At 46.9% G+C, this 15,220-nt stretch overlaps 1 protein-coding gene across 8 annotated transcripts in view; it reads right to left on the bottom strand.

The window, feature by feature from the left end:
• mlip (muscular LMNA-interacting protein) overlaps positions 1 to 15,220 on the bottom strand; it is a 354,543-nt gene that overhangs the window by 228,423 nt on the left and 110,900 nt on the right. For 7 of the 8 annotated variants that reach the window (XM_072498569.1, XM_072498570.1, XM_072498573.1 and 4 more), the window contains one exon: positions 8,860 to 8,916. The exons of the other annotated variant lie outside the window; for it this stretch is intronic. In XM_072498569.1, the coding sequence (XP_072354670.1) occupies positions 8,860 to 8,916 (57 nt within the window). The remainder of the gene's footprint in view (positions 1 to 8,859; positions 8,917 to 15,220) is intronic. 8 annotated transcript variants of the gene reach the window in all.

Consider the following 15,220-nt stretch of genomic DNA (forward strand, 5'->3'; position numbering starts at 1 on the left):
CTCCTGGTTCGACTTGGATACGGGCTACGGCCCCTTTTATTTTCCCCAAACCAGGCTGGAATACATCTGGGTATCATCCTAGCACCTCAGTCAACCCTTCAGAAACCGTTTGGAGGTTGTGCTGCCATTGCAACCGCAAATGGCGCAACCAGTCCCGACCCAACAGGCTGGGCCCATGGCCGCGCACCACGATAAGTGGGAAACTGCAATGTAGTTCCTGCAATGTCCAGTGGTTCCCCCGAGTAGGTGGCCAACCTGGCCTGTGAGTCGGTTAATGTAAGTGTCTGTATACCCTGCTTGATGCGGTCGAATGTCCTCTGGGCGATCACGGAGACCGCTGCGCCAGTGTCCAACTCCATCTCAAGGGGGTGACCCGTACTGTCACCTTAATGGGGGCCACACGGGGAGCTGCCACACAATGCAACTGCAGGCAGTCGTCCTCTGTCTCCACGTCCTCAGGAGTAGTCGCCGCAGGTTCATCCACATGGAAGGTACGGCCCCTGGGCTGGTCCCAGTTACGGCCACTGGGCTGGTCCCAGTTTCGGTCGGAACGACGGCGCCTCTAGCGCCCCCAGGACCGGCGTCCGCGACGGGGTCGGCGCCGACAAGTTTATCACGGACATGGTTCCTCATCCATTGGTTCTGGAGAAGGCTCCCTTCGGGGAGGAATGTCCGACAACCACTGGTGTCGGTCCGGACGTCGCCTCACCCAAGGTACCGCAGGAGCGCGGGGGGACGTTTTCGGACGGAAGGGGTTGCGCCCCAAGGCATGCACTTCCATTCCCTGTAGCTCCTGCACTCCTCGTTCTGCGCTCTCTCGGGACAATACTATTTGAATTGCCTGTTGAAAAGTCAATGTTGGCTCAGCTAACAACGTTCTCTGGGTGGCCGCATTGTTAATACCGCAAACCAAACGGTCGCGTAACATTTCTGACAAGGTCTCACCATAGTCACAGTACTCCGCAATCCTGCGTAGCCTGGATAGAAAATCGGCAAGGGATTCTCCAGGGGTCCTCTCAGCGGTATTAAACCGGTAACGCTGGACTATCGTGGACGGGGTTGGGTTAAAATGTTGCCCCCCTATATTCACAAGTTCATCAAACGTTTTGGTGTCCGGCGCAGCTGGGTACGTAAGGCTCCTAATCACCCCAAACGTATGAAGGCCACAGGCGGTGAGCAATATGACCACCTAGTGCTCGTTTTCGGTGATATTGTTTGCCCGGAAATAGTAATGCATCCGTTGTGTGTACTGGTTCCAGCTTTCCAACGCAGCATCAAAAACATCCAAACGTCCGTACAGAGGCATGGTATAATAGAAAGCAACTTCCAACCTGTATCCAACAAAAAATCCAGGGAGGTGGCTTCAGCAGTGTAGACAGCTATTCACTTTAACCCTCGTCGCCAGTTTTGTAAGGGCCACGAAGAATCCAGCACGAGTTTAAGGATACAAAGTAATAACATTTATTTACAATAACATATATATATAACAGCAGCAGCAACTTCCCTTGCTGCACACTCCTTTCCTGCTGGTTCCTAAACTGGCCAGCTTTATTTATACTTGGAGTTTACTAATGGTTTCTCCGCCCCCCTCATTGGGGAAGCTCATACTCCCACAAGATTGTGGGATTGTCATTAGTCCCCAGCCAATGGTAAGCAGGCAGGTTATAACAGTGGCACTCCCGGGAATGTCGAAAAAGCCCGCCGGACCCAGTCATGCACCTGAAAGTACCTAAACATATCCACTACAACAATGCCTGCCCTCTCCCACAGCTCACCCTGGTCATAAAACCATAAGACATAGGAGCAGAATTAGGCCACTCGGCCCATCGAGTCTGCTCTGCCATACATCATGGCTGATATTTTTCTCATCCCCATTCTCCTGCCTTCTCACCATAACCCCTGATCCCCTTAATAATCAAGAACTTGGGCGGGATTCTTCAACCCCCCGCCGGATCGGTGAATCGCCGGGGGGGGCGACGTGAATCCCGTCCCGCCGGTTGCCGAATTCTCCGGTGCCGGGGATTTGGCGGGGGCGGGATTCGCGCCACGCCAATCGGCGGCCGCTGGCAGCGGCCCCCCCCGGCGATTCTCCGGCCCGCGATGGGCCGAGTGGCTGCCCGTTTTCAGCCAGTCCCGCCGGCGTATATTACACCAGGTATTTGCCGGCAAGACTTGGCTGCGCGGGCGGCCTCCAGGGACGTCGGGGGGGGGGCGCGGGGGGATCTGGCCCTGGGTGGTGCCCCCATGGTGGCTTGGTCCGCGATTGGGGCCCACCGATCTGCGGGCGAGCCTGTGCCGTGGGGGCACTCTATTCGTCCGCATCAGCCGCTGTGGTTCTCCGCGATGGCCGACGTGGAGATGAACACCCCCTGCGCATGCGCTGGCTTGACGCCAGCTCACGCTGGCGCTCCCGCGCATGAGCCAACTCGCGCTGGTCAGCGGAGACCCTTCAATGCCGGTTGGTGTGGCGCCAAGCCCCTTCCCCGCCGGCCGACACGGCGCAAACCACTCCGGCGCCGACCTAGCCCCTGTAGGTGCAGAGGATTCCGCACCTTTGGGGTGGCCCGACGCCGGAGTGGTTCATGCCACTCCGCCCCGCCGGAGTTGCCCACCCCGTCGATTCCCGCAGAATCCCGCCCCTTATCTATCTCTGCATTAAAGATTTCATTGCAGTGTTAATGTAAGCCTCAGTGATTTGGCCTCCACAGCCTTCTGCAGCAAAGAGTTCCACAGATTCACCATCTTCTGGCTGAAGATATTCGTCCTCAAACAATAAGAGAAAATGCTGGAAAATCTCAGTAGGTCTGGCAGCATCTGCAGGGAGAGAAAAGAGCTAAAGTTTCGAGTTGGCGGCACGGTAGCACAGTAGTTGGCAATGTAGCTTCACAGGTTCGATTCCCGGCTTGGGTCGCTGTCTGTGGAGAGTCTGCACGCTCGGAGATGGATTCTGCTGGATTGGAGGCATGCGACACCACGTTCTCCGAATGGGTTTCCTCCAGATGCTCCTGTTTCCTCCCATAGTCCAAACATTTGCAGGTTAGGTGGACTGGCTATGTTAAATTGCCCTTAGTGTCCAAAAAAGGGTTAGGTGGGGTTACTGGGTTACGGGGATGATGTAGAGGCATGGGCTTATTAGGGTGCTCTTTCCAAGGGCTGGAGCAGACCCGATGGGCCAAATGGCCTCCTTCTGCACTGTAATTTCGATGAGTCCCGATGACCCTTTATTAAAGCTGTATTCCTCCTCATCTCCGTTTTAAAGGACCGTTCCTCATACGACAAGCTCTTTATTCCAGGGATCGTTCTTGTGAACCTCCTCTGGACCCTTTCCAAGGCCAGCACATCCTTCCTTAGATACGGGGGGCAAAACTGCTCACAATACTCCTAATGTGGTCTGACCAGAGCCTTATACAGCCTCAGAAGTACATCCCTGCTCTTGTATTCTAGCCCTCTCAACATGAATGCAAACATTGCATTTGACTTCTTAACTGCTGACTGAACCTGCACGTTAACCTTAAGAGAATCTTGAACGAGGACTTCCAAGTCCCTTTGTGCTTCTGATTTCCTCAGCATTTCCCCATCTATGCCTCCATTCCTCCTTCCAAAGTGCATCACCTCACACTTTTCCACATTGTATTCCATCTGCCACTTCTTTGCCCACTCTCCTAGCCTGTCCAAATCCTTCTGCAGCCCCATGCTTCCTCAATCCTACCTGTCCTTCGACATAACTTTGTATCATCTGCAAACTTAGCAACAGTGCCTTCAGTTCCTTCTTCCAGATCATTAATGTATGTTGTGAAAAATTGTGGTCCCTGCACCGACCCCTGTGGTCTCTGCACCGACCACTAGTCACCGGCTACCATCCTGAAAATGACCCCTTTATCCCCACTCTCTGCCTTCTGCCTGTCAGCCAATCCTCTATCCATGCCAGGATCTTACCCTTAACACCATGGGCTCTTAACCTATTTAACAGTCTCCTATGCGGCACCTTGTCAAAGGCCTTCTGGAAATCTAAATAAATCATGTCCACTGGTTCTCCTTTGTCTAACTTGCTTGTTACCTCCTCAAAGAACTCTAACAGATTTTTCAGACATGACCTCCCCTTGACAAAGCCGTGTTGACTCAGTCCTATTTTATCATGCACTTCAGCAAACCGACCCTCCAAAAAATGTCCTTTACCCTCTCCAGCCCCTTATCTTTCCACCCCCTGGAAGTGGCATCAAGTTCCCCAGTTGGAGCAAATGATTCCTGCAGATAGGGGACTACCTTGACGCCTCCTCTCCCCCCCCCCCCCCCCCCCCCCCCCCACCCCCCAACCCAGCTTAAAATGCTGGTGGAACTGCTGCCACATCTTTAACGTGGCGATAACCACAACAAATATTTTGCTGGAGAAAGCTGCAGAGAGGCCGTCGCCAATGCCTCCAGTCAACCCTGCCTGCTTCTCCCTCTGCTGTAAGATCCCCCTCCGAATCCAAGGACTTCGCCCTGATCATATAACCCTCTTATGAGCTGCTCCAACTCCCGGAAAAATGCTTTAAGCATAAAAACCTGAAAGGCACTTAAACAAAAACATGAATCTTGGCCATAGGATCATCTTAATAACTTGCACCCGGCCCACCAAAGGCAATGGACGGCTGTCGCATCTCTGCACATCCGCCCTCACCAGACTAGGTCCCTTAGATACAATAAAAGATAGTCAGCGTACAATGGTACCTTGTGCTCTACTCTCCCCTCACAATTACTCTCCACTTGTCCAAAGCTCTCAAGGCAATTGCCATTGGCTTCACCGCCAACGCAAACAAATATGGTGTCATAGGACAACTCGGCCTCGTCCCCTATACAACCTGAAGGACCCCAAATTCATGGCGTTAGTTCGCACACTAGCCGATGGTGCCTCATACAACAGCCGCACTCATGACACAAACTCAGGACCAAACTCAAACTTCTCCAGAGCCATAATCAAGTATGTCTACTCAACCCTGTCGAAGGCTTTTCTGGACCAAAAACACAATTATCTCCGGTTCTGACCCCACCGCCGGTGCAAGAACCACATTGTGTAACAGCCTCATGTTAGACGACAGCTTCCTGCCCTTCACAAAGCCTCCCCCACAACCTCCAGGAGATACGGTTCCAACCTTAACGCTAATGCATTGGCTAGAGATTTTGTATCTACATTAAGCAGAGAGATCGGCCGATACAACCCACACTCTGTGTGGTACTTGTCCTTTGTTGGAAGGAGGTAAATTGAAGCCTGCCTCAATGTCTCTGGAAGTGAACCCCATGCGAATGAATCATTAAACATCCCCAACACTGGCTGGAGAGCGGCTCCCGCCGGTCCACGGAATTTCGGCGTTTTCAGGGGGTTCCCCATGGTTTCGCCGGTCGCGATTTCTTCGGCCGCTGGGGCCTGAGGGACGGGCGATGGTTTGGAGCCGGTGGGGACCCCCGAGACTGGAGGAGCAGGGGCATCGAGCCCGAAGCATGTGGTGGGGGAAGAGCATGGCCTGAGGTGAGGCCAGAATCCAGCACGAACGTAGAGAGGGAGAAGCGCACACCAGATGGCCCCCCCCACTGAAAATGAATGTTTGCGATGTTTGAAGTCCGGTCCCAGGAGAAGAGATGTTTTGAACTTTGATTTTTGAAAAAAAAAATTATTTTAATTTTTTTTTGTTTAAATTTTAAAAAAGTTATTTTATTACTTATGTGTCTCGAGATTGAAGAAAGAAGGAGAAACTACTAAGTGGTTAAGGGATGCCAAAAACAGCTGTGAAGAAGGGAGTAAACACGGGATTGCGGCCAAAGGAGAGGACCAGTAAAAGCGCTGACAATATGGCGGATGCTGGACCGCATGGTGGGGCCGCACTACTTACAGTGGAAAGGATGACCGAGGTGATGGCTGTGGAGCTGGAGAAGCAGTTTGCGAGGCACATGGGAGCGTTGAGGAAGGAGATGGCGGTCGCACCGAGATCATTGGTGGAGGAGGCAATCGCCCTGGTGAGGGCGGATGTGGCAAAGACATCGGCCGAGGTGAGAGAACAGGGTGAAAAGATGAAGGAAGTGGAGGAGGCCGTGTCGCAGCACAGTGACCAGCTCACCTCGATGGGAGATGAACTACAGTGGGTGGTGGAGGTCAACAGAGGACTCCGAGCAAAGCTGAGGACTTGGAGAACCGCTCGAGGCCGCAAAATCTGAGAATTGGGGACTTGCCTGAAGGGACAGAGGGCTCGAGGGCAGCTGAGTACTTTGCTAAGAGGCTGGCGGAGTTGCGGTATGAACTGGACCGAGCTCATCGGTCGATAAGGCCAAAACCCCGAATAAATGAGCCGCCGAGAGCAGTAATTATCTGCTTCCATAAATACCACATGAAAGAGAAGGTGTTAAACTGGTTGAAGCAGAAGCGGGAGGTGCAGTGGGATGGTGCTAGAGTTCAGATTTACCAGGACTTGACGGTGGAGTGGGCAAAGAGACAAGCGGCATTCAGCCGGGTGAAGGTGGCACTGTACAAGGGACTGTGATTTGGTATGGTATACCCGGCAAAGCTGAGCGTGACGTACAACGCCAAAGATTTTTATTTTGAAACGGCGGAGGCGGTTGAGGCGTTCATAAAGGCAGAAGGCTTGGGACAGACGTGAGGAGTGGAGCTGGAAGAGAGACTGTGGACGTGAATGGGGAGCTGGAAAGTGTATAAATGCTATAACTTTCTTTTCACTGACATGTATTGTAACTTACTTGACTTCACCTTGCTTTAGAGTTTAAGTTTTTGTTTGGTTTGATTGGCATTTTTGAAACTTTTTGTTGTTGCAGCGGTTATATGTTATTTCATTGAATTGCATGTTAGATTGTTTTTCTTTTTCTTCTGGGACTGGGTGGGAGGGGACAGTATGCCTTTTTGGGGGAGAGGGGGACTACCCGTGCTAGCTAACTAAAGTTGGCGAGTGAATGGAGGTGAGGTGAGGACGTTGGAGTCTGGTTAGCAAGTTTCGATGGGCCTACGAGGTGAGCAAGTTGGGGGGGGGGGGGGGGGGGAGGAGGATCGATACTGGGTGAGATTTTTTCGAGGGGAAGTACAGGAGGGCATTCTGGGAAGGGGTTTGATGTTTGATGCAGGAGCCAAAATTGGACTGGTCACGGCCAAGCTGGCAGGGTTAATGGTGGAAATGGGAGGGGTGGACCCTTGAAGGTTTCTACACCCGAGGGAATGGGAGTACTCGTTTTTCTCAGCGGTCCATAAGGTGTACTCACGGATTGACTTTTTTATGGTGGGGAAGGCGCTGCTGGCTGGGATTAAAGGGTCGGAGTACTCGGAAATTGCAATATCAGATCATGCTCCACATTGGGCGGATATGGTACTGGAGAAGGGGATGGTACAGAGACCAGGGTGGAAGTTAGATGCGGGACTATTGGGGGGCCGAGGGTTCTGTGACAAAATTGAAAAAGTAATTTAGGAATATGTAGGTTTTAACGGCACAGGTGAGGTGTCGAAGGTGGTTGGCTGGGAGGCTTTAAAGGCGGTGGTGAGGGGTGAGGTGATCTCGTTCAAGGCTAGGCTAGACAAAGAGGAGAGGTTGGACTGTCAACAGGGTAATTGATGAGATGCTGGAGGTAGACAGGAGGTATGCAGAAGATAGGGACACAGCAAAGCTGGAAAAGAGGAAGGAACTCCAGGTGAGCTTTGTCAGACACTACTTACAGTGGAAAGAATGACCGAGGTGATGGCAAAGAACCCATCTTAATGTGAAGTGGGCCAACCCATCGGGCCGGAGCATCTCCTGCAGTACACAAATGAACAAAATAATACATTGCTCCTCCTGCTCACGGCCGTGCAGCTGAAACACCCATGGAACACATCTAACCCAAATAATATTGGCCTAGGGTCAAGAGTTAGCGAAGCTCCAAGCAGTCTGGATTCTATTTTTGGAGGCTTACTCACCATGATGCTCCCTCCCAAATCTCCTTTTAGACAGAGCAGCAACAGCCACTACCCATAGTCAGGGAAGAATCTTGCAAGCAATTAAATCTTTGATGGCCAACAAGATACATCCCCACTTTCAACCCTTGCTCCCTAACTCAACCAAGAAGATATTACTTCAATCATTCAACATACAGTGCCCCCTAAACAGACCCATTCATGACTGTAATCCTTAATGCAGTAATGTATTCCTCCGTAGTGAAATATAATAAAAGACCCGGCCTAGTTACAACTTTTGCCAGAGAATGGGCAGAAGTGAATTGACCACCCGTTACACCACTACCGGATTTCTCTTTCCATCTATCAATGGAATAAATTAGGCAAGGTTTATAATAGGCAACCAATCTACCGCCACCATTTTTCTACCATCCCAAGTTAAAATTCTCTTTATCTGAACTCCTGAAAATTCAATAACGACAACTCAAAACAAAACAACACGTTTCTGGAAACAGACAATAGGTTACAACATCTCAGACATCACGAACGATTTCAACCAGAACATCTCACTTGCTGACTGAAATGCTGTGTTTTTCCAGAAATTTCTGTCTTGGTTTCAGATTTCAGACATTTGCAATTCTTTTCACCTCCAGCTTTATTTTTCGACAAACTTTTACTCAAAGCTCCCCGAGGTAGCCAGTGCACGGATATCTTGCATGGAGACTATTGTCAATCACTAAATAATTAATGTTAACAAGTGAATGTGGAACATTATAATTTATGGCTTGGTTACGTGGCATTTCATTGCTCTTTTTAAACAAATAAGACAGTGTAAAGAAAACACATCCCACAGAAGAGACAGAAAGAAGCTTACTTTCACCACTCAAAATAACGATGGTCAAAGTATTAGCGAAGAAGCAAATCACATCAAAATAAAGATTTATTCAAACTCTCACCTGCTTTGTAGCTTGGAGACTTGGTGTTAAACTCACAGCACGGTCTTCATTTCCCAGCTGAATGGAAGAAATACAGTGAGCAGAAAGGAAAAAAGAAATAACAAACCGAGTGCAAGGAATAATAATTTGTGCACAAGTAATGCTGAGGCCGCATGAGAGGACTGCACTGACAAGTTCTATTTTTGTCAGTTACTGAGTGGGCTTTATGCAAGCACTGAAGAATTCCTGGTCTTAAAATGTCACGGTGTGGGCTTGTATACCGGTGACTCCAAATTGACATTCTGTTGTGCTAATTATGTAAGGCACCATTGTATCTTAACATACGATTTATTTGTTAACTATATTTTTTTAAAACCCGGGACCCTGGCGCTGTGAAGCAACAGTGCTAACCACTGTGCTACTGTGCTACCCTTCTGCACAAGTGAAGAGCTTGTATCACTATTAACCACTGTTTTGATCATACTGAAGAATGACTGAAAAGCAGGATCTCCAAACGTATTGCTGACATAGATAATGTCGGAAGACAAAAATTGAGGTGAAGCCAAATGTGATTTGAAGAGATTTGGAGTGGACATGCATAAATCTCCTTAATATATCACTACTACTTACAAAACAAATAGATATTTGAACATAGAAATGGGAATTTTGGGATCGGGAATTACTACAATGCAAATACACAATTCAATGTTCTCCAGAACATTCCAATGTATTGCCATGTACTTCATACTTTCATTTATTATCCCAGTCATCTAGCATCAACAACACAGTTGAGTTGGCTCCTTGATATTTTTTAAAAAACAATTGTGAAATAGAAATGTCATTTTCCAGTATACTGTGGACTTTTTATTTTAAAAAATTGTACAAAGGCTGCAAAAGATAGTCACCAGATTTGTCCTGTGGATTGAAAATGCTCCCTTATCTCAGGAGGGGACACGCGGAACCTTCCAGACTGATATTGTGTCAATGCCCTTTCACGCACGGTTGGGGCAGCACGGTAGCTTTGTGGATAGCACAATTGCTTCACAGCTCCAGTGTCCCAGGTTCGATTCAAGGCTTGGGTCACTGTCTGTGCGGAGTCTGCATGTTCTCCCCGTGTGTGCTCCGGTTTCCTCCCACAGTCCAAAGATATGCGGGTTAGGTGATTTGGCTATGCTAAACTGCCCTTAGTGTCCAAAATTGCCCTTAGTGTTGGGTGGAGTTACTGGGTTATGGGGATAGGGTGGAGGTGTGGGCTTGGGTAGGGTGCTCTTTCTAAGAGCCGATGCAGACTCGGTGGGCCAAATGGCCTCCTTCTGCACTGTAAATTCTATGATTCTATGAAACAAATTCAAAAAAAGATAATTGCAAATTAAATGGGTTATTCAAACACAAAGAGACCGGGGGTAGAATTTTGGCAGAATTTTGCAAAGTCTCAGGCTCAGACTGAAAACTGACGTGTTGCACAGACCAGCTTTCTCTCCAAATATTGATCCTCTCAGAAAAGAAATGGTCTACGCCACCTTTCTGGTGGAGTTAGGCCTCTTAGAGCCAGCAAATGGCTCCACAGAGATCTGGGCGCCCTCAGCGCTGCAGTCTAATGGCTCCAGCCACCATCATAAAGTATCGCCACCCCCCCTCCCCTCATTCCCACGCTCACAATAATCCTCACCAGAATTTCAGACCCCCAAACACTACAAAAGAATAGCCGGCATTCCCCTCCCACACCCTCAGTGTCCACTCTCCCCACCACCACCCGCTCCATCAATCCGCCCCGTCATGATGGCCCACCGCGGCACTGCTCCCTGGCACAGGTTGGCACTGCCATGTTGGTGTTATGCCAACAAGGCAGTGTCAAACTGGCTTTGCCAGCCTGTGCCAGGGCATGTACCTCTACTCCCCTCTGCGCCCACAGTAGGATCCCCTGAACTGCTTCTCGTCTGACCAAACCTGTTGGGTACCTTGGTGTTGGGATGTCATGACGGCAAGGTATTAATATTTAGTGAGGGGATAGCATGAGGCAGGGGGCTACCCATTAATAAGATTTTGATTGATCATAATATATTCAAATGACGTTCACGCCCTTTGTGACCGTGAACCTCATTGTGTTGCCGGCGAGGGGCAGAGAAAATCAGGAAAAGCAATCTCTCTGGCGAGAATTGCGTTTCCCGATTCTCGCGTGATTTTCCGACCTCACCGCCAATTCCGTGCACGGCTGGTGAGGGCTCAAAATTGCCCCCTGGCTGTCACAAACTTTCAAAGTGTCAAACGATAGCACAGGATGATTGGAATAACCTGACACATCACCCTTTGTTTGAACATCTGGAATGTCGCCGAATGGGGAAACCATTTTGTTTGTCTGCTTTTAAACGAGCAGAATTGCATTTCGAAATTCCACAAAAAGTAATTGAACCAGCTACAAGTCACAAATCATCTTGAAAGTTTAGTAAGAATACCCTCCAACATGTTCTAACTTTGAGTTAAGCTGAGAATCAACTTGCTGGAAATTTGACTACAAAGCGTCCTGTAGCTTCAACAGAATATATTTGTTTGCAAAACTAAAGCATCAATTTCATCTAAGAAACTACAGGCCTGTCACAAATTAGACTGACATAATTATAAGTCATAACGATATTGCTTTACCTTCATATGGGCATATAGATTTGGAGCAGATGTAGGCCATCCGGTCCCTGAATAAGATCATAGATTGATCTGATTGCGGCTTCAACCCAACTTTCCAGCTATCGCTGATAGCCTTTGACTCCCTTTTCGTCAAGATTCATTTGTTTGGACCAGGGTTTAGAGAACCCCAAAGTGTATCATGGAGTTCACCTGACCCACAACTTTTAATAGATTGTGGTATGGAGAGCACACGGCCCACTCTACAGGTGTGGTACAGCAGAAATGGAAAAGTATTTTTTTAAGCCAAACAATGTTTATTCTATGAACTCAAGTTAACCTTTTTAAAACATAGTGAACATCTTAGCAACCATTAATTCAAATACAACCCCCCCAAAAATACAACACTAAGTAATCCTTAATAACTTCCCAAACAAGATCCAGAAGACAAAAGAAACACCTTTTAACAGAAGCACATTAGGTTTTCATTCACTACTGAGAAAATGTATAATTCTGAATTCACCAACTGATCAAGAGATAGTCTTTTCATGGCAGAGAGAACAGCAGTGCACCTGATTTGTCTACTTCAGCTCCAATACTGAAAACGAAACAAAAACACACCCTGCAGCAAACCGCCTAAAATGAAAGTAAAAAGCTGACAGACAGCCCAGCTCCACCCGCACTCTGACATCACTGATAAACACCCATTTCATAAAGGTACATTTCTTAAACACCCATTTCTTAAAGACACTCTCACATGACACTTTCTACCACTGTTCTACCACTCTCTAGGGAAGGAGTGAGTTCCACAGATTCACAACCCTCTGAGAGAACAAATTAATTCTCATTTCCATCTTAAATGGAAGAGGACTCATTTTTAAACTGGGTCCTCCATTCTAGTCTCTCCCACAAGGCAAAACATCCTTCCAGCATCCACTCTGACAAATCCCTCAGGATCTTCAGTAAGATCATGTCTCATTCTTCTAAACTCAAATGGATAGAGGCTCACCCTGTGCAACTATCCACACAAATGAACCGTGCCCCACCCAATCCCCCTCTCTCCGCACCCCCAATCCCATGTATCAGCTGAACTGCTCCTAACCCATTTATATTGTTTCTTAAAGAGACAAAAACTGTACACAGTACTCTGGATGTAGTCCCACCAATGCCTTGTACAATTGTAGCAAAAACATCCCTACTTTTATATTCCATTCCCTTTCCAATAAATGAAAACATTCCATTTGCCTTCGTAATCACTTGCTGTACCTGCATACTAACCTTTCCTGATTTGAGTACCAGAATACGCAGATCCCTCTGTACCTCAGAGTTCTGAAATCTCTTTCCATTCAAATAACATGTTCCTTTTCTATTGTTCCTGCCAAAGTGGACAAATTCACATTTTCCCACATTATGCTCCACCTGCTAAATCTTTGCCCACTCACTTAACCTACGACTCTTTGCAGACTCTCTGCGTCCACTTCACAACTTACTATCCTATCTATCTTTGTGTTATCAGTAAATATAGCAACCATACATTCAGTCCCTTCATCCACATGATTGATATAAACTGCAGATAGTTGAGGCCCCAGCATCGACCCCTGTGGCAGTCCACTCGTCACATCCTACCCACCCAAAAAAGACCCACTCTGCCTCCTGTTAGCTAAACAATCCTCTATCCATGCTAATATGTTACCCCTTACGCCATGAATTCTTATTCTGCAGAGTAACCTTTGCTGTGGCACCATGTCAAATGCCTTCTGGAAATATAAGTACAGTACATTCACTAGTTCCCCAATATCAATGCTGCTTGTTAACTCCTCAAAGAGCTCCAAGAACTCAGTCAAACCTAATTTCTCTTTCATAAAACCAGGTTGACTCTGCTTAATTGCATTTATATTTTCTAAGTGCCCCACTATAATCTCTTCAATAATATATATCCGGTAAAGTGTCCTGCTTGTTGACTCCCTCCTTTCTTGAGTCACATTCACTATTTTCCAATCTGAAGTGACCTTTCCAAAATCTAGGGAATTTGGGGGAAATTAAAACCAAAGAATTTATTATCATAGCAACTGCTTCTTTTGAGGCCCAAGGATGAAGTCCATGAGGACTGTGGACTTGTCAACTTTTAGTTCTAATCATTTTCTCAGCACCCTTTTCTGGATCTTCTGTGTGTGAGACAGTGTGGGTGAGAAGTCACATTTCAAACAGCCTGGGTAAGTGAGTGATACACCCCTCTTACACAAACGTACTGATCATGGGCAATGAAAAGAAACACACACATTCTTTGTCCGAGACAAAATTTAAGAAACTATCAGAGATAAATAAGGCAAATCAGCGTATAAGCTCATTCTTTTGAATGGATCATGTGCAAAGTTTCACGAACATGTTCTCTCTCAGATCTAGAATCTGGTGACAGAGGTAAATGACTAAATATAAATCTTTGTTAAATTTCTGTTTGACTCTTCATCAAACACTGCAAGAAATTAACGTGACATTGTAATTTACTTTGTGCAATCTTGCACATCACCTTTCATGGCCTCACTACCATGGGAACCACTATCTTCCACAAGAAGAGTTGAATATCTTCTTGATACCATATCGAAAAACCACAATGCAACGACACAGAGTTCACCAGCAATGCTGCTTTTCAAAAGGAAGCTAAGGACAAAGTTTGACCTTTTGATATTACCTGATACTTCATAGATTGTCAATCGACAACAACAATCACAGACTCTAAAATGAGAGCATTCACTCGAGGAGAACGAGTGCTCACAAGAAGCTACACTACGAATGAGGAATGGGTACCTGCTGTTATCCTAACAAAGCCAGGTCATATCATACACCATACAGGTGGATTATGAACGAGCTAGACAACATCATACAGATCAACTATTAGCTTCACAAAGTGAAATTGCTGAAACTTCCCAAGAAGTATTCCCTTTGGAAAATCTAATACTTCTGAACAGAGGCCAAGCACAAATTCAGATTCTGTTTCTGAGGAATCTTCAACACCAATGAGACGGACACTGAAGTATCTTCACGGGAAGTATTACCAACAGAAGAACTAGGAGACATTTCAAAGGTCTTGAGTAGCCAGGTTCCAGAATATCGAGTGCAACCCAAAATAAATAAATAAATGTCCGCCTCAGAGTCTTATTAAGTTGTATAAATGTAAAAAGATAATGGTGCAAAGAAATGTCTGTTGTTTAAACATTAAGAAAAGTTGTTATTTGTACTAAAGAAGTAAAGGAGGAGGGGTCTTATGTATTTAAGTAATACATCCCTGCTGGTGAAACATCATTTGATCTGTAGGGACATCAGCAGAGTGTTTGTGAGGGCTTTCGTTCTCCATCTTCGAATTGTATGAGCAACATCACCTGAATAAAACTTGCATTGTGTTTGGAAGAAACTCAAGTGCAATTGCCCATAATCTATAAAAGTATCTTTCAGTACCATTACTAGAGTCTTGCGGTCATCTCTTGTCAGGTTGGTTATGCATTGGGCATGCTGGTTAGAATCCATTTGAGAGTATGCACTTTCCATGTTATATCATTGAATATGTTTCTGTCTTAGCATGAGAATTTATATGGACGGACAAGGGGGTCCCTTGCCCAAATTTCAACATCCTTAGTGCTTGAAGCTCTGCACCAGGAGTTCTGAATATGAGTAGAATTGCATTTGGTCATATGAAAGAGAGTCAATGTAAAACATGGCATTTCCGGAACTCTGGTGGTGTTTCAGCAAGTGGCTTGATTATATAAATCAA

The sequence above is a fragment of the Scyliorhinus torazame genome, chromosome 4, assembly GCF_047496885.1.
Source record: "Scyliorhinus torazame isolate Kashiwa2021f chromosome 4, sScyTor2.1, whole genome shotgun sequence".
Lineage (NCBI taxonomy): Eukaryota > Metazoa > Chordata > Chondrichthyes > Carcharhiniformes > Scyliorhinidae > Scyliorhinus > Scyliorhinus torazame.